The 26,623-nt window shown below is 33.5% G+C and overlaps 4 protein-coding genes across 4 annotated transcripts; 2 read left to right on the forward strand and 2 right to left on the reverse strand.

Moving 5' to 3' along the window:
• The first annotated feature begins 342 nt into the window (after positions 1–342).
• LOC132182320 (endoglucanase 9-like) lies at positions 343–2,671 on the forward strand. The gene is made up of 6 exons (XM_059595529.1): positions 343–549; positions 652–1,155; positions 1,460–1,609; positions 1,810–1,921; positions 2,031–2,194; positions 2,286–2,671. Exons 1-6 carry the CDS (start codon positions 343–345, stop codon positions 2,616–2,618), a joined length of 1,470 nt encoding a protein of 489 aa, XP_059451512.1. The 3' UTR covers positions 2,619–2,671.
• Positions 2,672–11,020: 8,349 nt separating this feature from the next.
• Positions 11,021–14,191, forward strand: LOC132182899 (endoglucanase 9-like). The gene is made up of 6 exons (XM_059596266.1): positions 11,021–11,227; positions 11,313–11,822; positions 11,985–12,134; positions 12,998–13,109; positions 13,235–13,398; positions 13,483–14,191. The coding sequence occupies exons 1-6, from the start codon at positions 11,021–11,023 to the stop codon at positions 13,816–13,818; spliced, it is 1,479 nt and encodes a 492-aa protein (XP_059452249.1). The 3' UTR covers positions 13,819–14,191.
• Positions 14,192–15,240: 1,049 nt separating this feature from the next.
• Positions 15,241–17,716, reverse strand: LOC132182900 (uncharacterized). The gene is made up of 4 exons (XM_059596267.1): positions 17,549–17,716; positions 16,427–16,638; positions 15,795–15,963; positions 15,241–15,696 (listed from the first exon to the last, which is right to left on the reverse strand). Exons 1-4 carry the CDS (start codon positions 17,580–17,582, stop codon positions 15,527–15,529), a joined length of 585 nt encoding a protein of 194 aa, XP_059452250.1. The 5' UTR covers positions 17,583–17,716; the 3' UTR covers positions 15,241–15,526.
• A 3,078-nt stretch (positions 17,717–20,794) lies between these two features.
• LOC132182059 (uncharacterized) lies at positions 20,795–21,586 on the reverse strand. Its single transcript, XM_059595266.1, has one exon. The coding sequence runs from the start codon at positions 21,584–21,586 to the stop codon at positions 20,795–20,797; it is 792 nt and encodes a 263-aa protein (XP_059451249.1).
• Positions 21,587–26,623: the final 5,037 nt, after the last annotated feature.

Genomic DNA, 26,623 nt, shown 5'->3' on the forward strand with positions numbered 1-26,623 from the left:
ATTTGAAAGTGCCTTAAACAGTTGGATGAATTTTCTCCAATCTAACCTATAATTTTGTTAGAATTAAAAGTTTCTTTTAAAATAGCATGTGAAAATTACATAATTTTTAATAAAACTATTAAAAAAACATATGTTTCTTATTGGAACTGAGAAATCTCTTCCAACCCAAAAAAGAATTGTATCCATTAAATAATAACCATAAACAAATGATTATCTAAAGGAAAAGCCATGATTTGCGCTATATATAGTACTGCTTTGGAAATCCTCTTCTTATATAAAGGCATGTTTAATCAAAATTAAAACAAAGAAAACCATATTTGACGCTAGCTTTAGCAAATTCCAATGACAATGATGAGGGGAGCTTCTTTGTGCCTCTTGTTTCTTTCATCTTTCTTTGCTTTGGACTCTGTTCAAGGCAATCCCAACTACAAAGAAGCCTTAGTAAAGTCCTTGCTGTTCTTCCAAGGCCAGAGGTCCGGGAGGCTCCCCAAATCCCAGCAAATTACTTGGAGGTCCAACTCTGGCCTATCAGATGGTCGCCTTGCCAATGTATTTATATGTCATTTTCATTATTGTACTTTTGTTTTCTTTCCTGTCGTCACTACTGATCAGAATGTTTGAAACACTCTTGTTTGACTTTAACTTCTACAGGTGGACTTAACCGGAGGATACTACGATGCCGGAGACAACGTGAAATTCAATTTTCCGATGGCCTACACCACCACCATGTTGTCATGGGGCACACTCGAATATGGGAAGCGGATGGGCACCCAATTAGAAAGCACGAGGGCTGCAATACGATGGGCGACTGACTACCTCTTGAAGTGTGCGACTGCGACGCCCGGTAAGCTTTATGTTGGCGTGGGTGATCCCAACGCGGACCACAAGTGCTGGGAAAGGCCTGAGGACATGGACACCGCCCGAACAGTATATTCAGTCTCTTCTAGCAACCCTGGCTCGGACGTGGCCGGCGAGACCGCCGCTGCTTTGGCCGCTGCTTCCATGGTTTTTAGGAAGGTTGATCCCAAGTACTCTAAGCTACTATTGAAGACGGCCAAAAATGTCATGGCATTTGCAATGCAATATCGGGGCACTTATAGCGATTCCCTCGGCTCTGCGGTCTGCCCATTTTATTGTTCATATTCTGGATATAAGGTAAATAAATAAATAAATGGATAAGAAAAGATATTTACCATGTTTGACTCGCAATAAATATTGGCATCCCATTAATTTAAATGAGCGGAGTTCATTTACGATTATATTTTTTATCAGGACATGCACTATTTTCTATCAACTTGGCATTTTTTAATTGAACCAAAGATTAAAAAATATTCTTTGTATGTGATGTTGATGCAAACACAGAGATCAAGAGAGGATCTACAATAACTATATATACTTAAAATATCAAATTTATACGTATTTATTGATTTTTTTTTTTTTCCTTGTAAAAATTTTTCAGGATGAACTGCTGTGGGGAGCTTCATGGCTGCATAGGGCTACCAACGATGTTTCTTACTTGAATTTCTTGAAATCATTGGGAGCTGATGATTCTACAGATATCTTCAGCTGGGACAACAAATTGGCCGGTGCTCGTGTCCTCCTAGCAAGGGTAAAAGAGTCTGAGCCTAACTTATTTAGTAGACTATTATATGACTATCATACAATTAAAATGACATGAAAGTGAAAATTATCCATTAATTTTTTTTTTTTATTTTCTAAGTCCTTGTACGACAGTCATATAACAATTTACTAAATCTGTAAACCTGATGAATATCTTAGTAATTGACATGCTGGTTTCCTTCTATGTAGCGAGCCTTGCTGAGCAATGACAAGAACTTTGATTCCTTCAAACAAGAAGCTGAAGATTTCATGTGCCGGATTTTGCCCAACTCTCCCTCCACAAGTACACAATATACACAAGGTAATTTATTAATGTCAGCTATATGCTTCCAAATTTCATCAGAATTTCAAGAGTTTTAATAAATTTTGGTCATATTTTCTAACCATTAATTAATTCGTTTGAAATGAAGGTGGGCTCATCTACAAGCTACCTGGAAGCAACCTTCAGTATGTTACATCCATAACATTCCTGCTTACAACTTATTCCAAGTACATGGCTGCTACAAAACACACATTTAACTGTGGAAGCCTTTCTGTCACTTCAAGCTCACTAAAAACCCTTGCCAAAAAACAGGCAAGTCATCAAAGATATATATTGACTATTTGTCTTCTTTTTTATTTTATTTTATTTTGATCTAACGACAAGAAAATATGGAAAATTACAGGTTGATTATATATTAGGAGAGAATCCATTGAAATTGTCATATATGGTAGGATATGGGCCAGATTATCCAAAGAGAATTCACCACAGAGGATCTTCCTTGCCCTCATTGGGAAGCCACCCGCAAGCCATATCTTGTGACGGCGGTTTCCAACCCTTCCTCTATTCAGCGAACCCGAATCCTAACATCTTGACCGGAGCCATTGTTGGGGGTCCGAACCAGAACGACGGGTTCCCAGATGATCGGAATGACTACAGCCATTCAGAACCTGCCACCTATATAAATGCTGCTATTGTTGGACCTTTAGCATACTTTGCTGCTGGGAGCACTGCTTGATGCCATTTCCTATGATAGGAGAGAGTTCAATGTAGATATATTCTAGTTTTCCCCCTAGACCAAGGAATAGGTGGACTATGTGTTTGGCCTACGGTAACATTTGTAGCCTTTATAATTGTAAAAGGAATGACTAAATGATTAAATTTACTACTTTATATCAACTTAAACTTTTGATGTTAAAGTAGATAAAAATCTAAAGAGATAATGCGTGAAAGAAACTAGACACAGATTAAGGTGATTCAACTTGTAGCTTATGTCCACACATTAAAGCCTTTTTGGCAAATTCTTTTTCTTTCTTCACTTGATTGAAACTATACAAAAAAAATGGCATATTTATAGCTGAATGAGGCTAGGAATACAGTAATTACATAATCAATATGTAATTTATAAGAATTATGAGAATTACTTAATCAATATGTAACATATCAGAATTATGAGAATAATGCATGAGAATTATATAATTAATATGTCAAGTAGGAGAATTATGAGAGTAAATAATATATTAATTTAATTCAAAATAACTATTGTGCGTTGCCTTTAGATGTCTCAATATTTGAGAAAACTAGTGATTTACTCATACAATAGAGTATTAAAGTATTAGTTAAATGAGTGTCTTTTTTTTTTAAAAAAAAAAAAAAAAAAAAAAATGAGATAAGATCACATTGACAACAAACCGAGATACAAGAGGAGATTGAGTAAGATGCCCCAAGGAGTGCAAACAAAAACACAACTACAAAAAAGACATTGAACGACATTGCACAAGGAACATCAACAACATGCGCATATATGTTCTCTATAGCCGCCAAAGATAGGAGTGAGATTTGAGACGCCATGGGAGAAGGGAGCTTCCTCCCCCTCCCCTTCTCGCCTCTTTTGCGGCCCTATTTTGCTTCATTGGAAGCGTTATTCATCTCTTTTGAGGTCCTATCCCACAAATCAAATCCCTCACCATAGTCAACACCCGTTTTCCACCATCTCTATTGTCTCTCGTCGGATCTATCAAGGTTCTTAGCTTGAATTTTTTCGAAGATAGATCTACTTTCTACTCCAGACCCAGCATGACAAGCGCTTCCCCACCGACCACCTCCTGCCCTACTATCCGTCGATGTTTTCTATTTTGTGTGTTTTTTTTTTTTTTCTCATGTATATTTTTGTTTCTTTGTGTTTCATTTTTGGGTTTGTTTGTCTTCTCTCTAGATTTGATTTCAGTTGCAAACTATGGAGTGAAAGTTTAATCGTTATCTAAGGTTTTGTTTATACGAATCTTTAAGAGTAACTGTATTGAGTTTCCGATCAGTCTTTTATTTTCTTCTGGTTCTTTTCTAGCTAGGAGTAAATCATTGATCGATACATAGTTTTCAGGCATGTAGTATAATTGTCACTATGGTAGAAGCAGTAAAGGGGATTGCATTTGAAAATGCACTTGTAACAAAGATTAAAAGCCTGAAAATCAATTGCCGAGCAACGGCTAGAGACATAATTCACCAGAATTTGCTTCAAATATGAAAATCAATCAAAGATATTGTCTTATAATAGCATGGGGGTTATTGTGTATGTGTTATAGATAGTGTTTTGGTTGTGGAGATTTCAAATTGTATCTTCGGCATTGTCCTAAGGGAGCATTTTGGCCCATTTAATTGTTTTCTTTAAAAAAAAAAAAAAAAAAAAAAATACATTTGATTGTTATATCAATGAAGATATATTGTTAAAAATAAAAATAAAAATAAAAAAGCAAGTTGTTTTCAAATACCATTTTGTTTTCCCTCCAAACAAAAAAAAAAAAAAAAAAAAAAAAAATCTCTTCTTCCTCATCACACCATGAAAGCTTCCTTCTAACTAGTGTTGGATTTCTGCCCTCGAACAAACAAAAAGAGAGCTCCAAAACAATGTAAGTACTCTTCTCATGTCTTTCTATCTTTTATATTCTATTTTCTCATATGGTCAGGGGCGGAGGGAGGTTTTCCCAAAAAAATATATTACGCTATATTTTCAACATTACATTCAGCCACTCACACACTCATAGGCAAACGACTCGAGGGGGGCTGAGATATATTGATTTTTTTTCTACATAGTTTCAACTTTCTGGCTTTTAGGTTAGACGAGTGAAGATGATGACACTGTATTATTTCTTTGGAAAAAATTCATATATCCCCCTCAAATTACCACCCAGTTGTTAATTTTCTTTTCTTTAATAAAAAAAATATACAATTTATTTTTTTAAATTTTCACACCTTTAATTTTTATTTTTATTTTTTAAAAATTTTGTTATTTTGTTATTTTATTTAATTAAGGGTATTTTCGTCATTAGGAGAGTCATTGTTAATTTTTGGTAGTTTGAGGGGGGACATTGTTGTAATTGAAATTTTTGAAGAGACATTATCAATTGGATGATAGTTTTAGGGGGTATATAGACTTTTCCATATTTCTTTCAAACGCATCCTTTCAATAGTTTTGTCTTAGACTTTTAGTTGACACACACTCATTTAACTCCAAACGCAATGTTTAAGAGCACTAGTAACAGACTCTCTATAGCCCATTCTCTTCTCTATGTTTAAGGAAAATCTAAAAAAAAAAATCACAAAAAAAACATCCACATCATAAGCCCTAAATATAACCAACATCAAATGACATCTACAATGTTTCCCAATGCATTGGGAAACACGGTAGATGCCAAATACATTATTAAATTATAAAAAAATTGATTCTCTCTCCTCTTTCATTCACATGTCCCAACAATTCTCTCTTCTCTCCTCTCTCATTAATTGCAGTGATAAAAAGAAATAGTATTTAATTCATATAGGAAAAAAATAAGAAAATCTATTATAAAGTGTTTTTTTTTATAGGGAATAAAAAAGTAGCTTTATTTCTTAAATTGAGAGAAAATTGTTAAGAAGCTGTTGCTAGTACTCTAAATAAGTTGCTATGTCCCTTTGTTTTTTAACGTGTCAATGGCACTGTGGCAATGTGACGGTGTGAAACTTCAAACTTTTTATTTTTATTTTTTTTATTGACTTTAAGCTGCGTCAAGCTTTATTTGGTTTGAATGTCACCAAATATATATGTACCAATTTGATCTATTTAGATGAAAACAAAAAAAAAAAACAAAAAACAAAAAAAAAACCTATTGATTTGTGACTTGGATTCTGCCTAACTTTGAAGTCTACGGCCATCAAATTCTTGTTACCGTAATTCTTTCAAAAAAAATTTTTTTTTAATAATTTAATCAATTGCTTAGCTATTTGTTTTGAACTTTTAAGTAAGTGAGAGGTGTGCAATGAAAATACTGGTCAAACCCAAAAATCAACCCTTCTTTCAACAATTTCTTTGTCTTGAAAAAATTAAGGAATGTAATCAAAGTTTTACGTTGATTAAACTTTTATATTTATATTACTACTATAAATAAATTAATTATAAATATATATAGTTTTTATTATGTATTTTATTTGTATGGGATATACAATTGTAGTTACATGGTATTAATTATAGATAACAACAACGATTTGGTTGAGCTCGTGTTGAAATAAATTTAGCACTTATGTCCATTGTCCGCAAATCCTTGTTTAAATTTTAAATAATAATAAAATTTATTGAATTGTTTATTTATTTCTTAGATATGCATTGACATTTTTTAATAGTTTAGAATAAATATCAACATTATTGATAAGTTGAGGGGATATTGACACCGAGGTAGTAGCTTGTTTAGGGGGGTATACTTACTTTTTTTAACTTTTTTTTTTTTTTTCACAATTCTTGCCATTTTACCAAAAAGCCTCTACCAATTTCTAAAATTACCAAACTATCCGTCATGTCTCCCTTTTTTTTAAAATAGAAAACCTAATGGCAAAAAATTGTATAATAGACCTAATTCCAAGCCCATTCAATCCTACATATGATCCAAATTTCTGTACACTTTGCCCAATATCAAAAATCCCAATCCTAAATGGGAAAATCAATTTTACAGAGCCCATTAATAAATCGTCACATCATGTGTATTAATTTTACCAAAAGGCCTTGGTCCAAAGATTTGATCTGTAATTAATTTTCAAATTTAAATTTGATTATCCTGATTTTAATCAAACTTCGCCTTATAAGTATTCTTCTCTTAAGTTCTTTCATTACTCCTAATACTTTATTATGTTATTTTTCTTTTGGCTCTCTCTCAGTTTCACGATTATCTCTTTTTAACAAAAGAATACAGTTTTTTTATATGATTTTTTTTGTTTATTATTTAAATATTAGCAAAAAGTTCACATACCTTCTTCAAAGTATCATCCAAATTAACAATGTCCCTCACAAGGTCAGCAAAAAGACAAAAATGACCCTATGTTTTTGTCAATAAGACAAAAATACTCCTAGTAATTTGGAAAAAAAAAAATTAAGGCTGTGTTTGGCAAAGGGCCAGACTGGACCGGACCCAAAAATCAAAAAAAATTCTTCTCAAAATCAACTCCAGCATTCTTACATTTTACATCACATCAATCATTCTTTATTACTATTCAAATAAAAAAATCACTACAAAACAAATTTTTCACTTTTGTATATAAAACATTCTTATTTTTTTCTCTCATATCAATCAAATCTGTTACAGTACCGTTCAACTCCCTTTTTCCATTCCATTGCCAAACACAGCCTTAAATTTTTATTTTTAACAAAAATAATTTTTTTTTTTTTTAATTCCACTCCATTTTTTTAATTTTTATTAAGGTTATTGTCATCATTGGGGGGATATTGACAATTTTTGGTAGTGTCGGAAGACATTATCTCAATTAAAAATTTGATGGGAATATTATCAATTGGGTGGTAGTTTGAAGACAGCCAAAGATTTGATCAAATTTTGTTGGCTTTCAAAATTGATCATTGTATCACTTATAATATAATTGATCTAAATTCTATATTTTAATTTATTTTGGTTTTAATATAACTCATGCTTTAAATTATTAATATTTTAAACAATATTGATTTATTTTTATGGTCTAGATAAATTTTATATGAGTCAGTGGATAGTTAACGTCATGGCTTTTCATGAATAGTCAAGTGTCCAAAAATGACAAAACGTGTATGGAAATTGCTTGTTTTTCACGGTCTACAGACTAAACCACGTCAATTTGTAGAAGTGGCACTTCAACTTTAGCGTGATGGATGGGTTCAGATGATGAACACTCTTTTGAAGTGGTGCTGGTCACCTTTGGCTTTGCACGTTAAATTAGACACTTTTGTATTTTTTTTTCTTCAAAATATTCTTGAAGTTGGTAATAAATAAAAATTAAAAATAACCATTTGAAAATAATAATAATAATAATGGGGCTAATATGAAAAGGGCTACCCTTTTTTTGTGTTTTTTTTTCTTTAATTTTTTAATAATTTTAATTTTTTTCAAATGGTTATTTTTTTTTAATAAATTTAAGGTTATTTTGGAAATAAAAATACAAAAGTGTATAATTTGAAACGTCAGTAGTAGAGTTTGGAGGCGTACGTGTAATATACGTGATAATTCTGGAGTTTAAAGTGTATTTTTTCCTATAATATATGAAAATTGTGTTAATCCGGTCGTATCAAGTATTTCAATCAATTTAACTCATTTATTGTTGAGTCCTACTTTTTTCAAAAATCTAAAGCCAAATATAACGCTACCTCTACGTACTATAAGAAGTCGGCTTGTGCTGGTCGAAATCGGATTGGTAGCAAGTATGAGACTCAAGCCCATTAGCATCAAACCAAGAAACGGGATTATGACATAAATGAAAGCAATTGTGATTATAATGGCCGTGATTTGGATTTGAATATCCACACAAAGCTCCACTTGATGGTTTGTTATAACTGCATTTTGCTACTCGCTAAATCTGAAACTTCTTTATGCGCAATGTCCCCCAAAGCTTTCAAAAAGACAAAATGTCCCTATAAATTTTTTAAAAAAATAATAATAAATTAAAAAAAAAAAAAAAAAGAAACAAAATAGGGCGTTGATTGGCCAAATTGTTAAAATCTTAATTTTTTTTTTTTAGAATTAGTAGAATTTTTCTATTTGATTAAGGTTATTTTTTTCATTGAGGGAACATTGGCAAATTTCATATAACACAATTACAACGTAATATGTGTAAATGACGTAAGAGTAGAAGCTGAGAACGACGATCACAATGAAATCCAACACCAGACGCTGGCTGGACAGAAGTCTCGTTTGTCAAGACATTATACCCGTCGTTCAGTAACCCCATGAGTATATATATAATCGAGTAGCATATATATATATATATATATATATAAATTCAAAATAATCTACTTTGTTGTTCCTAGTTGGTTTGGTTGTGATTGGAGCTTTGCATGGTTAATCTTACCATATTTGTTGAAGCCGCCTCATTGAATAAATGTATATGTAGATGTATATGTGTTTGTGCATTGGTCGTGCAAATATGTATGTCGAGGTTTTTTATGTGACAATCATTCGATTTTTTTTTCACTTGAACATTGCTCATCTCTTAGGAGTTGATAAGATTATATCACAAGTGTCAATTAGCTGATTAATTGTTTATTTTATCATTTGCAGTTAGTGCAGAGAAGTCGGGAGATAATGGTCATGATGATATTCACTCGGCTTTCGTCAGAGTAGTGTTTGTTTGATAGTCTACATGTATAATTTAAGGCTTAAGTTTTTTGCATTTGTGTATAACGTACGGTAGTTGTATTGTATTTTACTATTTCCTACGTTGATGTGTATATATATATTTAGAGTTGGATTATTTGTGGTAGTTGGATTGTGGTTATATATAGTTGAATTGATAGATATTGTGATATATTGTGATTATATTGTGATCAAATATATATATATATATATATATATTTGATGTTGGATTGATAGATTATTTATATATAGATTATTAGATTTTGGATTAGTTGGATTATATAATGTTACTCGTATATCAGGTGCCGACTGGAGAAAATTCTAGTATAAAGACCGGAGAAAATTGGAAAAAAAAAAAAAAATTTCCCCTGCCAACTTTAGTAACGTGTCAGATTTTGACACATTACCAAATGGTAACGTGTCAAAATCTGACACGTTACTAAAGTTAAAATAGTTACGTCTAATTTCATAACCCGTCAAATGCATTACCATAGACACGTTGCTAAACTTTAGTAACGTGTTAATACCATATACACGTTATTAATGGTCCGTGACCAAAAAAATTAATTCTTGTAATATGTAATATATTCAAACATTTTGGGTCTGTTTGGTTGGTAGAATAGGTCACTGGAATTTATTATTTTATTTGGTAGGGGCCTATTATATTCTTAAGAATATCTATTCCTATCGTAATAACTATGCTCTTACGGAAAGAAATATCTACTCCTCGAAAAAATGAGAAAAATAATAGTCATTCCTAATAGGGGTGGGCATGTGGATGTGGATTCAGGATTTGTAATATCTATAAAATGCACATCCGCATCGTGTTTTTACTAACCGCATCCGTGCGGTTATTGCGGTTATTATCTGCTATCCACATTTTAGGTAATGGGCCTATTTTAGTATCTTGGGCCTTCTTTGAGCCTCTATTACGACCTATTTTAAACGATTTTGAAAATAATTTGGGTCGATTTTTCGTATTTTTGACTTATTTTAATTTTTTAAGCCCAAATGTTTTGAAAATATATTGATTTCACATTACTGTTTCCTTTTTGCCTAAGTGAATGAGTGAAGTGTGAAGAAAGAAAAACCCAAAACAATATTGTAAATACATACCTATATCTAATCCAAAATAATGTCGTTGTAGTGTTCAATATAATATATATAAAAAAAAATTATATATATATAAAGGGTAGGGGGATGCGGTTAATAACCGCATCCGCATACCCTAAAACCACTATCTACATTCGCATGTGCGGATAGTTGCAGATAGCGATTGCAAGCAATTACTATCCACCCGCATATATACCCCTATTTCCTAGGTATTAAACAACATTTTCCACCAAAAAAAACAAAAAAAAAAACCTCTGAAACATTTGAGTCTGTGGGTGGCCGACCACCTATTGCTTTGCATGTTCTAGATCTGCCATTTTTAATCTAGAAAACACTAACTAATGATCTGCCATTTTTAACATGCCCTATAATTTTGTCATTTCTCCATATCATGTAAAAGTACATGCTTTTTCAATTAGTATGTGAACTTGATCTTTTAATAGAACTATAAAAAAAGCATTTTCTTTTCTAGATATTCAAGAGACATTAGACAGTTTTATAACTTATTTCGGAGGAATTCTAAATTGGAGGAAATTTCTCTCCATTAAATAATAACAATAAACAAAATGATTATCTAAAGGAAAACTATATATAGTGTTTTGTGCATCCTCTTCTTATATAAAGGCATGTTAAAAGTTAAAACAAACCATATTTGATGCATTAGCAAATACCAATGACAATGATAAAGGGAGCTTCTTTGTGCCTCTTGTTTTTCTCATCTTTATTTGTTTTGGAGACTGTTCAAGGCAATCCCAACTACAAAGATGCCTTAGAAAAGTCTTTGCTGTTCTTCCAAGGCCAGAGGTCTGGGAAGCTCCCTGAATCCCAGAAAATTACTTGGAGGTCAAGCTCCGGCCTGTCGGATGGTCAGCTTGCCAACGTATGTCGTTTTCATCGTCATTGCACTTATGTTTTCTATCGTGTCAGAATATTTGAAACTCATATTTTACTTTTAACTTCTACAGGTGGATTTAACCGGAGGATACTACGATGCCGGAGACAACGTGAAATTCAATTTTCCGATGGCCTTCACCACCACCATGCTATCATGGAGCACGCTTGCATATGGGAAGCGAATGGATAGCCTGAGCCAATTAGAAAGTGCAAGGGCTGCAATACGATGGGCGACTGACTACCTTCTCAAGTGTGCGACTGCCACGCCTGGGAGGCTCTACGTTGGTGTGGGCGATCCCAACGCGGACCACAAGTGCTGGGAAAGGCCCGAGGACATGGATACGGTTCGGACCGTTTATTGGGTGTCTTCTAGCAAACCCGGCTCGGAGGTGGCGGCCGAGACTGCAGCTGCTTTAGCTGCTGCTTCCATGGTTTTTAGGAAGGTTGATTCCAAGTACTCCAAGCTACTGTTGAAGACGGCCAAAGATGTCATGGCATTTGCAATGCAATATCGAGGCTCTTATAGCGATTCCCTCGGCTCTGCAGTCTGCCCATTTTATTGTTCATATTCTGGATATAAGGTAAAAGAAATAAAAGGATAAAAAAATATATATTTAAGTGAAACGAAATCATCATTTACCATTATCCTTTTTTTTTTAATCAAGGACACTATTTTTCTATTACGTCCTTAATTACTTATATTATTCTTATTGATTTTTTTCTTTTTCTTGTAAAATTTTCAGGATGAACTGCTTTGGGGAGCTGCATGGCTGCTAAGGGCTACCAAAGATGTTTCTTATTCGAATTTCATAAAATCATTGGGAGCTGATGATTCTTCAGATATCTTCGGCTGGGACAACAAATTGGCTGGTGCTCGTGTTCTCCTAGCAAGGGTAAAAGAGCCTACCTATATATTATCATTAATAAGGAAAACTTCATTTAACCTTTTTGAATTGTCAATATTTTTACAATTATCTCTATAAATTTAAAAAACTCTTAATTTAATGTATTATTCTTTCAATTTTTTTTCAATTTCACCGATTTCTGTCAAAATACCCTTTTTTTTTTTTTTTAATAAAAAAAAAAAATTTAGGCATGGGTATTTTTGAAAATTTTGTTAAATTTTGACCAATGTCTAAATTCTTACAAAAATTTTCCTTTAAAAAAAAAAAAAAAAAAAAAGTATTTTGAGAATTTTCACACTTATCCGTTAGGATTTTCTGTTAAAATCATAACTGATGGGTGAAGTTAAAAAAATAGAAAAATAAACACACCAAATTGAGAGTTTTTAAAGTTTAGTATAGTAATTCCAAAGGTGATCGATGAAAGTTCATGCGGGTTAAATGAAGCTTCTCATTGAAAAATGATTCACGTCAATATTTTCCTTATCTTTTCTCCATCTCATCCTACAAATTCAATAAATCAACTATTATATTTGTAGACTCATGTTTACCCCCCACACATTAAATGGTGGATTCATTCATTCATTCACTATGGAGATAGTTAAAAAAAATGGTTGAAAAATGAATAAATTATATCATTTCTCTTAATAATTACAAAATGTTACCAACTTATCAAGTTAAATTAAATAATAATAATAATAAAAACTTCCAATGCTAAGTAGGAGGAATTGTTTTGGATTTTCCATACACTTTCAACAAATCTGAACCAAGTAAACCTGAATATCTCTATCAATTGTATTATTCCCGTTATTTGTCTCTTAGCAATATTTGACATGCTGTTTTCCTTTATGTAGCGAGCCTTGATGAGCAAAGACAAGGACGCTGAACCATTCAAACAAAAAGCTGAAAATTTCATATGCATGATTTTGCCCGACTCTCCTTCCTCATCTACAAAATATACACCAGGTATTTAATTAATTAATTAATTAATGCCACCTATTTCAAGATTTCAAGAGCTTTTATTCAAGTTTTCATCCTATAAATTTTGCTTAATTATATTACTAACCAATATTAATTCATTTGAAATGAAGGCGGGCTCATCTTCAAGCTACCTGACAACAATCTTCAGTATGTTACATCCACAACATTCCTGCTTACAACATATGCCAAGTACATGGCCAATACCAAATACACATTCAACTGTGGGAGTCTTTCGGTCACTTCTAATTCACTAAGAACCCTAGCAAAGAAACAGGCAAGTCATCAAACATGTTATTTGTCTTCTTCTCATTTTATTTTTCCTGGGTTTTCTCCTCTAACATGTGGAAATTAATTACAGGTTGATTATATATTAGGAGAGAACCCGCTGAAGATGTCATATATGGTAGGATATGGGACAAATTTTCCAAAGAGAATTCACCACAGAGGATCTTCCTTGCCTTCAGTAACAAGCCACCCAGATGCCATATCTTGTCAAGGCGGTTTCGACCCCTTCCTTCATTCATCGAACCCGAATCCTAATATCTTGACCGGAGCCATTGTTGGGGGTCCAAACGACAACGATGAATTCCCAGATGAACGGACTGACTACAGTCATTCAGAACCAACCACCTATATTAATGCTGCTTTTGTTGGACCTTTAGCATACTTTGCCAAGAGCAGCTACAGCACTTGATGCCATTTCCTTCAATAGTAGTGCAATGTGTATGTATATATATATATATTCTAATTTCCCCACCAAAAACCAAGCATGCACCACCAAGATATTGGTGGACTATGTGATCGTGTTTGAATTTTTTCCAATATAATTCTGTGATCCAAGGATCTTCAGATTGATAGGACAAGCTCAAATTAAATTTAAGTTTGAAGAGTCATGTAGTCGGCAGAAACAAATATGGAAATGATATTTCAGCAATCAACACTCTTTATCAATTTATTTTAATTACGTCACTAACAAATGACCCGTCAGTTTGTAAAAGAGTTAATAATATCATAAACATTTTCCCTCTCGCATATGGATGGTATATATTCACCTGTGAGAGAATTGAGTAAAGGAATATATATATACAAAAAATAAATAAATAAATAAAAAAGATAATGATATATCATAACTCGAATGAAAGGTGCTCTGCCACAGAATCTATTATATCACTTGGGAAGGGAAAGATAGTGTTCTGCCAGCTTCCGTACCTTCATAATAATGTGTAATAATTTTTTTTTACAAAAAAAAAAGATAAGATCGCATTAACAACTAACTAAAATACTATTCATTTCATGATAATATTTAACGTTTGTGCATTTTATGGTGTATAATTTTACATTATTTAATTTTTTAAAAGACGTCAAAATTAATTTTATGTACACGATTAAATGCACTAATTTTAAATTTTTAACTATTTTATAGATATTATCAATTTTATTTGAAATAAAAAGATTCATATTCCAAGGAGAGAGGGTAAGATGCCCCAAGGGCTACAAACAAAAACACATAACTATAAAAACAAACAAACAAAAGTACAACATACAGCAAAGGACACCATACGAGGAACATCAAAATGTATGCAACAATGGCAAAGGTAGTGAAAAAAGAGCGAGTGAAAATGGATGAGAAACCCAATCCAATAAAGACCTTGACCCAAATATCAAGATCAAGATCAAGGGCTGTCGTAAATTAGCGATTACAAGCATCGCCAGCACAAAGCTCCGCTTAATCGTATTGTTTAATCGCATTTGAATGTTAGTTATCTAACTTAATTGGATGTCCCTGATTCCTGCCTGTGGGCTTGTTATAACTTCATTAACTTTTCAAATTATTTGCTTGCTGATTTCTTATTATTACATTAACTTCATTAAGCAATTAACACCATGTATGTTTCCTCACCTTCTTCATCTTTATTAAGAATCTAAGATTGTGCATAATGAAGTTGGAAGATTTTTTTATATCAACAGTAACTAATGATCACAACAAAATACTCCTCCTTTTAATGATAAAAAGTAGGAGAAAAAAAAAAAGTGCGAAAAGACCACAAAAACAGGACAAATATCAGCTGCTACAAAGGTTTAAGACCCAATCACTCAGAGACTTGCTATTAAAATATCAGAGTCAAGGGAAACCTTCACTATTAGATAAAACTGCAATATCAAAGAAGAGTAAACAAAGAACTACACCCAATAAGTCTATTTCTAGGAAGCACAACACAACAAACATAGCTGAGTACAACCTACCAACATGTCTTAGTGATGAAACAAATTAACTTACTGTTTAGCATCGTCCACTATCCTTCTACACATCCAGAACAACAGTAACACTTACGTTGTTTGACTGTTAGGAAGACTCACCAAGGTGGGAGTTTGATTGATCTCTAACACTCTAATAATAATTATCACAATGAAGGATAGTAGATTGGGTTACTTGTATCGTGGCGGCGTGACCTAATATGGTTAATGCTATCCATCGTCGCCCCGAAAACTCTTCGACTGTATTCATAATTGTTGTCATTGAAATGTGATCCATACCCATTAGATTGATTACTTACACCAGGGGGGGCAGGCACTGTATTGAAAAGAAGCCTTTTTTAGAACCAAGACATTACAACTTTTTGGGATAGGAGAAGGAAATAAGGAATTAAAGGGAAGAGAAAAATACGTAACCTTGAGGATTCTCTTGGTAAGCTGAAAACCTCGATGGTTCTGGTAACCTCATGGAGTGCTGAGAAATCTCCATATTGTTAATTGGAACGGGGTGAGACCTTGGTCTATGAGATGAGTTTGATGCGGGTGTCGTTGACATTGGAGGTGAGGGCTTGTCTTGTCCAGATATCTGTTCACCAAGGATCAAATATCATTATCAAGAGCATCAGTTAAGCTTGGGCCGACTTTTAAACCCACATAATTTAGTATCTTTCAAACTTTTTTTGTAATTAGGCCCAACTTTTCTATATAATGATCAAAATGCTAGTCTACTGCCAATCACTGCAAACCCCGCCATCAGCAAATATGCCAGCAATTTCATCAGAAGAGCACGAATCAAACTATTGATTCCTTAATCTGACTGGGTTAACTGAGGCAGAAGTCTCCATTACATCGTTGCTCATGCACTAACTGGATACAGGCTGGGCTAAATTACAAGAGAAAAAATTACATCCCATAAAAGAGCTTGGGAACCTAAGAAAGTAAAGAAAATTGATATATAATGATATAAATCCTAGACTAATAAAACTATTTGGCAGAAAATGACACTAAACAAGTTACAGCAGAGCAAGAAATAGGCAACAGGTACATACAGCAAATTTCAGTGTTCGATTATAGAGAGTCACAAGACCAGAGAAAAGCCTGACAGCATAGCCCGCAATCTCTTCAGTTTCATATTCTACAAAGGCAAAACCTTTGGGTTTATCTGTTTCCTTGTCTCGTGGGATGTACAAGTCTACCACCCGCCCTGCTTGAATCAAAATATCATACAAGACCCTTTCATTCACCCTCTCATCCAGATTACCTGCATAAGATTGAAAAAGAACAAGTCAGAACAAATTCTGCTCATGAATAACTATCAAGAAAACAGGCAAAAGAAGCCACATTGGCGTACAACAAATCGTATCAAATACATTTGTTTCAATTTAATAAAAGTATAAGAAATACATCAATAAAAAGGATTCTAACCAGCCAAAACACAACCAATGATATCCACTTGGGAGCAGAGAATCCATCAATTTGAAGGAAAGAAATCAAGAATTTTTCAGGCTTACTCTATCAACTCAAATAGAGATCAGATGTCACTCTATCTCACACACGCAAGGAGTATAATTCTAGACGAAATTTCATCTCCGGGATCAAATTGTTTAAATGACGAGAAAATTTGGGACCCAGATAAACAACTAGTCGTCCAACAAAAGAAGCCTAATTCAAGGCTCCATTCCAGCGCAAACCCATCCCAAAATCATATTCAATTTCTCAAATTACTCTTCAAATTCCAAAACGCAAAAATATCCGCAGGTTTCTATCTAATCAACCTAACATAACAAAATTCATAACAACCTCATAAACCATCAACAATAAACGGGGGGGGTGGGTGGTGTAACTAGACTCAATTTTCGGATTCCAAATTTTCAAGAGAATTTTACTAAAAATAATAAAACTTTTATTTTCAAAATGTAATTACAGATACCTCAAATTCTATCACAAACATTTTACATAATTTTTTTCCCCGAAAAAATCAAATTTCCCGGGAAAATTGTTTTTCCACGTTTGCGAAAATTTTCGCAGAAGAAAAAAAAAAATCCTTTAATGTTCAAGTATTCCTGATTTTCCGTAATACTATTTTTCCGGAGAAACATTTTCCTTCAGAAGCAAAGACAGCGAAACGGAAATCAAAATCGAAGAAGGTGAAGGAATTGTCTCGAACTTACCTACGTAGACGCTGCAACTTGAGCTTCCTGACATGGTTGGTATACTAGAATTTCTGAAACGAGATGCGAAACCCTAGCTCGAACGACGCCGTACAACGATGAGATCAGTTTCTTTTATCTACTCTCTTTCCGGAAGATAACAGGAATAAAGTCTGCGACAGAGAGACTTCCGATCATAGTCAGAACAGGAATAAAGGCCGCGACGTCGTTATATCTATAAGGTTGGAATCACCTACGTTGGATTTACAGCGATTTATGTACAACCGCATTTAGGCTACTGACACGTGGCTTAGAGTCCTAGGTTATCATTCTTAATTAGTTTTTTTTTTTTTTTCTTTAATTAGGTCGCCTCAATTAACAAGTACTAAGAACATGTTTAAGATTGCTTTGAAAAATAAAACTTTTAAAGTCAAAAGAAATTTTTTAAAATGCATTTAGACAATTTTTAGAGTAAAAAAGTCAGAAAAAATATTTTTGAAATTTTTTATCAAACATACGAGATTCTTGTTTGGCATAACTTTCTAAGTATTAAAAGTATTTTTTACCCTTCTTAATGTAATTCCAAACAGATTCTAAACAAAGTCGCACTGCGGTTTTTAATTTTCAATTTGCTTCACTGGATGAATGTGGCAGAAAATCTCATATGTCTATCAATTGGTGCTACCTCTTAAGTTTTCACCAATGTGTTCATTTTTCATCTTTTGCAGTTACATATCTCAGCATTCTGATTTCTATCAACTGTTGGACAATATTGACGTCTTGGTATATAGATAAGGTGATAAGAGTATCACTCTGCCAACAAGCCCCAGTTAAAACCTTGAACAAATCTTGAATGTGTAGAATATAACTAGTTGAACCTTTGGTCTAAGGATTTGTTTGGACGTGCGTTTGAGAAGCTTAAAAGTGCATTTAACACTCAAAAAATTCGTTTGAAAAAAAAAAGTATCAGTTTAGTAAAAAAAAATTAAAAACGCTTTTAAAGGTTCAAAAAACTTAAAAATAGTCAAAATACATTTTTGACAAAAGCTTAAAAATAAAGCTTTTGCAAAAAAAAAAAAAAAATGTTTTTTTTTTATTTAATCAAAGATTCGAAGCACACTAGGCTCACCCACATAAAGAACAGAATTCATTTAAGATAGGAGAAAAACTCATGATATCAGATAATTTATTTAATTAGAAAGAAAGGTCCTGTAACCCACAAACCCTGATTACATTTACTCGTGTAGAAGGCTCAATACCTTGGAATCTTCTGAATAGCCAAACGTGGACTAGCCAAATCCACGAGAATGTCTTGTTGTTGGATCCTACAACCATAGCAGAAACCAATTTGTCATTCATCTGCAGAAACCCACCATCCAATATACAGTTAATTTGCAGCATATATGGTTGAAAGACAATGAATCTATGTCATGTAATGCATAATAGCATTACCACTAAATTGAGGTCAGTGCTTGCTGATTAAGCCAATGAATGTAAAATATTAGTTCCCTGTTTAGCAAGGTAGAATTTCAGGTGATCATCAACCAGTAGTCCCCATTTGCATGCAAGAATTTCACCAAAACTGGGCAACTGTTACTTCTTGCAGCCTAGGAGGGTAAAATATTAGAGACAGTTAAGGCCCATTCTACCAAAAATTCAAAGAATCAACTGTAAGAAAAAGTCTTGCACGAGCAGACGACAGATACTGACAACAGGAGCCACATATCAAAGTATCCTTAAGCAACATATCCATAATGGACTGAAATACACAAATGAATTTTTCACCAGTACCTTCATCACTGTTACATTCCCAGATTCACCAAACCAACTCATGTATTGTGACACCCTCAGAAAGTTAGTTCCATATTGAAAAGATGAATTGCCATATTAAATTGATGGATTATAAAGGTATTCGTGGGCTTCAAGTCTTACATTCGTTCCTTACAAGATTGGGTTTTATAAGTGATTTTAAGGAACTCTAATTATAACTTGACTAATCATTTTGAAGTGATAGCGCATATGTACTTAGTGCTTTCCTAATGGTCGTTACATGCCCTTCACTATCAACATCCCAAGGAATACTCCAAACCTACCAAAAACCACATCGAGAAAAGGATTTATACAATATTAACCACAAAAAAAGTGGTGTGTTTATAAAAGTGTAAGGGTGGTTTTCTGCTCAGCGTGTTATTTTTATCACAAATTGCAATGAGGAAATGCCCCAGAAGCCCACACACTAAAAGAAAAGGCCTTCTCACAACTTACAACAAATTTCACACCAATTACAATTTTTGGTAGGCTAGAAAAAGTGGCTTCATGAACTGCATACAGGCCATAGTAAGCCGCCTTATGACTTTGGCAGTAGGCAACGTAACAAGGGGCCAGGAAAGACAGAGCATAGCTTTATGAACCTTAAAACTAATGAGACTTTATCCAAGATACAACAGGTTTAATTGGAAAGTTTCCATGGAACATTGTTACAAATACTGAAATGTTTATGGTAAAAAACCAACAAACCTTAAACAACCAGTTCCTTAATAGACTTCTTCCCCTTCCAAAATCAACTAAAAGCCTATGTTATAAACGAAGAGTCCAATGTCTGCAAAATTCAACTAACAATTTAAAGGCATACAATGACCAAATGACATAGCCTTTAATATCTCGAGCACCATGCATTTGATTTTCCCCTACAACCCTTGTCTTGTCTACAACAACAGGACACCATCAAGCACATAATACCAAACTGCAGAGCCTTATCCAAAAGGACTACATTTACACTGACTCCTCCTTTTAATCGCCTCATTCCCCACCAAGCTTTCATCTATGGGATTATATTTGATTGAATGTAAGATTTGAGCCCCACATTTTCTTTTCTTTTTTTTTTTTTTGATGAATAAGGAATTTCATTCAAGAACAACCAATCCAAACTACAAAGATATTCCAATTACAAGCCTTCTCAAAAGGCCAAAAACTTAGCCACGCAGGGCTTCACACTTACTCCAAGCAAGCCAAATGCAAACAACAAACAAAATGGCAAAACCAGCACTACCAAAAGAAAATCCAAAGCAGGGCTGCTCTACAAAGAATCAACAAACAGAAACCAAATCTGCAGAAAACCACGCAGGGTCTAAAATCAAAAAAAACTAAGCAAACAACTTCAAAGACACTACTCAACACCAATAGCAATACTAAAAACCTCTCCAAAAGAGACCAGCCTTCAAGAAGAAGAGCAAGGCAGAAAAATAGAATATCAAGCCTGCACAGAAACTATAACAGCAAGTCAGCATGCAGATTCCACAAAGAAGCTAAATCCAGGTTCTCTCTAGTTCTTGGGAACTTTCCCTTCCCAGCAATTCTTGACCTCACCTCCCAAATTATCTTCTTCAAAAGCTGCTCCTCAGTGTTAGGTTGACCAGAATGCATTAGCTCATTCCTAGTGCACCATAAATTGTAGATAACAGAGCCTAGAACCAATCTGCAAAGAAAACCTTTAAGAGACTTATTCATCCTCTCTTGAATTCCTTTATGCAGAAACTCATCCCAAATAACTGGAACATTGTCCACTCCACATCGAGCCATACAAAATTTCCAGATTCTATAGCTAAAACTGCATTCAAAGAACAAATGCCCCCTACTTTCAACTTGATTATGACAAAACAGACACTTAATATCACCTTGAAACCCCCATTTAAGCAACCTTTCACCTGTTACAAGTCTATCTTGTATAGCAAGCCACAAAATAAAAGCATGCTTGGGAATGGCATATGAGAACCAAACCAATTTCCACCAGGCAATTTCCTCTTTCTTCTCTCTCAGCAATTCCCAAGTTTCTGAACTAACAAATATTCCCTTCCTAGATGCAGTCCACACAGGCTTATCATAAGGAGCAAACCTAATCTCAGGAAGCCTAGCTTGGATTTCAACCAGAGCATCAGATCTGGCTGGTCTCCAATGCCATTCTCCATTAAGAATTACAGAAGAGAGTTTAGCCCCACATTTTCTTTGCCAAGAAGTTATCGTTCTGTTTCTGTTTAGATTACATTTTCTCAAATCCTTCATTCTCATATTGTTCCCAAAGGCAATTAAGCGTACAATGTTTACTTCTCCCACGTTATATACGCATTCAAAATTTACTTTATTCGTTTATCTATAAATAAAATAGAAACAGTAGGAAAAATAAATAAATTACTTTCAAAATATTGACAACTAGTAAAGATTCCAAGTTCTTGTTTTCTTTTCGTTCCCAAAGTTTCTCAGCCACCAAACAGATGTCAGAGGCACATATATACAGGATAAAAGGAAAATCGGCTACCTAGAGCTATGATTTAGTTTGCGTATGTTATCGCACCTGAATCGCAGAAACCAGGGAAGTGGTTTGATAGGAGTAGAAAATCCGGAGAGAGAGCAAGAGAAACATCTATTTATTTCTTTTCTATCTAATTTTAGTTTGCAATGTCCACGTGACCTAAAGATTGCATTAATTTTTTCACAAACTATTAAAAATTTGTAATTTATCCCAAATGACAAAAATATTTCTAAAAAAAAAGGGGGATAAGAAGAGGTGACCGAGCCACTTCATTGGCTAATTGGAAGGTGGCTGAAACCATCCCCAAATGACCTAGAGGTTCGACTACACTTCAATTTTTTTATTTTTTATTTATTTTTTTCATTTAGGGGTGGCTCACTATGGTAGTGGTTTGGCCAACTCTAGATATGGCCAAACCGTTCTATAACCTCTTCGACCTATTTTTTTTAAAAAAAAAGAGAGAAATTAGTTTTTAGTTCTAGTTTGGCTTATTTATTTTTCAAGCGAACTTTAGTTTGTTCACGAACTATCAATTAACTAATTTATTCCTTATATAAAGTAAATATCATAATTGTTTATTTTTTCATAAATCCATACTAATGATTAGTTAATTGATTTTTGTTAAGATTTTATCATTTGATTCAATTAAACAAATTAACTAGAATATATCTTAACTAATCTACTCTCGAATTTATATGTATGTTTCATAGTATGTATGTAAATTTATTATGCGCGCACATACACATATTTATACATACATACAAACACACATTTATCTATATCAAGGCTCACATTAACAATAATTCAAGCTATATCTATTATATTAGGACAAGAATTCATCTTTCCTTAAGATGTTCTAATTACGAAATTAAAATAATATTATAAAATAAAAATAAAGTTATATAAGTTTATTCGAGCTTATATAAGTCGATCAAATTTTATATGAGTATAGCTCACTAAGTAATCAAACATAATTTTGTGTTCACGACTAGTTCATATATTAAATGAATGTTAGTTTAAAGAGAATATATATATGTTTTTCATGAGTAATGCTATAGACCATCTTTTTATCCTTTTTTTTATTTTCCTAAAGCTGATATGGCTTTTAAAATCACCATTAAATTTTAGATGAATCATACTTGAATTTTAATCTAATGGTGATTTTGAAAGCCACATCAGCTTTAGAAGGATAAAAATGAGATAAAAAAAAATGGTCTCTAGCATTACTCGTTTTTTATGTTCATTTTCATTGGCATGATGAATTTTTTTTTTTTTTTTGACATGTCCACACAAGGAAAGGAGAATGAAGATTCGAACTAGTGACCGACCTCCGCTTTATGAAGCGTGGTTCACAGCCGATTGAGCTACCCCTTGGGGACAGCATGTTGAAAATTAAGTCGTCGCTAAAGTTTTTTTTTTTTTTTTTGTGACGAGCCTTGTTTTGAACAAGGCGAAAAGCAGCCTCTATAAACAGCCAAAAAAAAAAAGGGCATCTATATAAAACCATTTGCTAGTGCTAGAGGAGGAGGTGAACCACCTCCTCCTCCTCTTTTCCTTTTATTTAGTTTTATGCTTTTCTTTTTGCTGGGTTTCTCTCTTCAGAAGTGAACTCTTATTTCTCTAGAGCTTGCTCTAGATTCATCCCGACCCTTACTAAACAAAAGCTGCACATTCCTTCCCTTTACAGCCACTTCTCCCCCATCGTGGATCGTCTCCTTCAACGTTTCACCAACCAAATCTATGGAGTCATGAAAATCGACCTTTTCAAAGCTCGATCTACTCCTCCCCATCAGCCCTTGGCCGAAACGCACTCCTCCACCAGCATCCTCGACGATCCAGTTGCCTGGAGCTGTGTTCGATGCCCTGTTCCGACATTGACGCGCCGGCGCGTGGACCACACATTCCTGCGTGTGGATCTTACTCGCCGGCACGTGGGTCCCATGCGCCGTGCAGTTCACCACCGGCGACCTCCTCCGGAGTAGCTGCTGTTTTTTGAGTTTATGCTGTTATTTTATATAACTTTTTGTTGTTGTGTTGCTTATTGGTTAACCAGAACTGGATGGGACTCTTTGGAGTTGATCTTTTTTTCTTTTCTCTTTGGTTTCTTTTTGGAAACCTTTTTTCCACAGTTACTTTTCATCTAAATCTCCATGGTTTTTCAGGAAGTCTGTTTAGATGTTTGATAGGGGTATTCGTACTCCCTATGGTAGTATCCATCACCAGTATACGCCGCGACAAGGGTTTTCTTGAACTGCATTCGCATCTTTTTTTTTTCTTTTATGATCTCATTCCTGTTTTTGAGATTTGTCCGGTTGAGGTTCTAGTAAACTTGCATTTCTTTATTTTCTGTCCTCTGTAACCTCTTTCTTTGAATGGAAGTTGGTTTGTTAAAAAAAAAATAAAAAAATGAGCGCCTTTATACACCATAATAATCGAAATGGCTACTCCTCTATCCCTTGATGGGAAGGAAACGGACGTGGCATTGAAGCAATTAATGTAGAGCTAGTAAGGCTAATAATTGAGATCAATTATGCAAATTCAAACATATATAATTAGTGATTTAATTTTTAGGATAAATAATAATTTAACATATATTGTAAAATAGTCAATAGCATTTAATTATGTTATCACTTCAAAATAATTTTTCAAGTTGTAATTAGAACTTTTCACAAAAAGCTCAATCTCATTTATTAATAAGTCAATAGAAAACTTAGCACTTAAGGCCTTGTTTGGGAAGCAAGATTTTTCAACTCAAACTGAAATTTTTTCTAAATTCATGTTTGGCAATTTTTTAAACTCAATTCAACTCAACTCAAAAAATTTCAACTTAATTCAAAAAATTTCATCCAAATTAATAAAAATTATAAATAAAGATTAAAAAAATAAATAAATAAATTTAGGGTAGCCGAAACACCCCAGGTGGTGGTTGGGCCACCCCAAGCCCAACTGGGGTGGTCCGACCACCCCTTAATCTTTTATTATTTTTGTAAACTTCTTATTATTATTTTTTTAATTAAATTTAAAATATATATAATATTTTATTATTATTTCTATCAATGTGACATATGTTTCATTTATGGCCTTAGGATATCTCCCAAGAGAGATCCTAATTATTAATTGACATATTTTCTAATTATTTGACATATTTTCAACTATTATAGAGTTGGCTCGGTTGCCTTTATTTTATTTTTATTTTTTTTGGTAACTTTTCCCTCTCCCCTCTTCCCCGCATTGAAGAAAAAAAAAAAAAAAAAAAAAGAAGGGGTGGGGGGTATGAGCATTTTTAAAATAATAATAATAATAATAATTTGAACTTTGCTAGTATTATTTTTTATATTAGCTTAGATTTATCTTCTTTTTAAAGTTGGAATGCTTTGAAATGATGGTAATGTGCAAATTTTAGAGTATACATTTTAGGCAAAGTAGTTGCTACTTGCTTCTCGTCTCGTATTTCAAAGCATTTTCATGAGATATCTCATTCTCTTTTCCATTTAAATAAGAGTAGGAAAATCTCACTTTGTAACAACCCTTTTTCCTACGTCAATTAGAAGATCGTACTTTAACTAACATAAGTATGCTAATCTTTGCAAGCAGATTGTACTTTTTTTCCCCTTTCTAATAAGCAGATCATTTTATGTTGATATCTCATGCTTTGGTTTAGAAACAATAAGTTTAACTCCTCTTGTATCCCCCTCCCACGTTCCTGTATTGTATTTGAATAAATAAAATAAAATTATAAAAAATAAATAAATAAAAAGTGGAACCCCTCCAGTGAATTCAGAGCTACATGGCCTAAAAGAATTTCCTTACTAACACATGCCAGCTGGTTCTAAAATGAGTCCCTTTTGTGATCCAAAGTACTAATATCGCCTATTATATATATACAACCTTTCGAGTAATGCCGTTATGGAGAGAATCCGTTTTTAAAAGTGTCAATTATGCTACATAGATTTAATTTAAGGGTGAATTAAATTAAGCTGGAAGAGAAATGATAGGATTATAAAATATTTTACAAAATAATTTTATTGTCCTATTATGATTGAAAACGAGATAAATTTATATTTTAAAAAATTTAATCATATTTTTTTTAAAAAAAAAAATTAGAAGCCTAACAATTTTTCAGCTGAAAAGGCTAAAAAAAAAAAAAATGCTAAATAGAAAATCTCTTTTTAAACCATGAGATGGTAGAATTTGTAAATGGGTTAAAGTAATTCTAAAAATATTTATGTATAATATTTATCCCACAAAAAAAAAGGTAATTGTGAAGTGGGAGAATGTTGTTCTCAAAGTTAGAATTGTCAGAGTCATTCATTTATGAGGACTCAAAGGGAAGTTGTGGCATTTAAAACTCTCCGCATCCAATTCCCAATGCTCCAACTACCTTGCATTTACTCTGATCGACGGATGGACGGATGGATGGGACGGATGTGCTCTGCGCCTACATTGGTGCACTACAAAAAAAACAAGGTTTAGTAACGCTTGGAATAGAGGCGCTTTAATAAAACATCCCTTTATAGGGACATTTTATTGTGTAAACGACACAAAATAAAATTAGCAACGTCTGCGCAGAAAAATGTCTCATTAATTCGGGACATTTCAATAGGACATGCCCAAATTTAGTTAATTAAGTGCGCTTGGCTGACAAGCGCCCTTAATTCGAGACACCTGCTATCTAGGCATCCTTAGTTAGGGGCGCCTACTAGCTAGGCGCCCCTAATTAAGTGCTCCTGGCTGACAAGCGCCCTTAATTCGAGACGCTTGCTATCCAGGTGCCCTTAATTAGGGGTGAC

This window comes from Corylus avellana, chromosome ca5, assembly GCF_901000735.1.
Source record: "Corylus avellana chromosome ca5, CavTom2PMs-1.0".
Lineage (NCBI taxonomy): Eukaryota > Viridiplantae > Streptophyta > Magnoliopsida > Fagales > Betulaceae > Corylus > Corylus avellana.

Excerpts from the sequence above, each read along its gene's own strand:
- LOC132182900 (XM_059596267.1), bottom strand. The coding sequence starts at position 17,582 with ATGTCAGGAAGCTCAAGTTGCAGCGTCTACGTAG. Across the intron at positions 16,639-17,548 it reads AAGTTGCAGCGTCTACGTAG|GTAATCTGGATGAGAGGGTG; the intron begins GTAAGTTCGAGA and ends AATCTTATGCAG. Across the intron at positions 15,697-15,794 it reads TTACCAAGAGAATCCTCAAG|TGCCTGCCCCCCCTGGTGTA; the intron begins GTTACGTATTTT and ends TTTTCAATACAG.
- LOC132182320 (XM_059595529.1), top strand. The coding sequence starts at position 343 with ATGACAATGATGAGGGGAGCTTCTTTGTGCCTCTTGTTTCTTTCATCT. Across the intron at positions 1,156-1,459 it reads GTTCATATTCTGGATATAAG|GATGAACTGCTGTGGGGAGC; the intron begins GTAAATAAATAA and ends AAAATTTTTCAG. Across the intron at positions 1,610-1,809 it reads CTCGTGTCCTCCTAGCAAGG|CGAGCCTTGCTGAGCAATGA; the intron begins GTAAAAGAGTCT and ends CCTTCTATGTAG.
- LOC132182059 (XM_059595266.1), bottom strand. The coding sequence starts at position 21,586 with ATGAAGGATTTGAGAAAATGTAATCTAAACAGAAACAGAACGATAACT.
- LOC132182899 (XM_059596266.1), top strand. The coding sequence starts at position 11,021 with ATGACAATGATAAAGGGAGCTTCTTTGTGCCTCTTGTTTTTCTCATCT. Across the intron at positions 11,823-11,984 it reads GTTCATATTCTGGATATAAG|GATGAACTGCTTTGGGGAGC; the intron begins GTAAAAGAAATA and ends TAAAATTTTCAG. Across the intron at positions 12,135-12,997 it reads CTCGTGTTCTCCTAGCAAGG|CGAGCCTTGATGAGCAAAGA; the intron begins GTAAAAGAGCCT and ends TCCTTTATGTAG.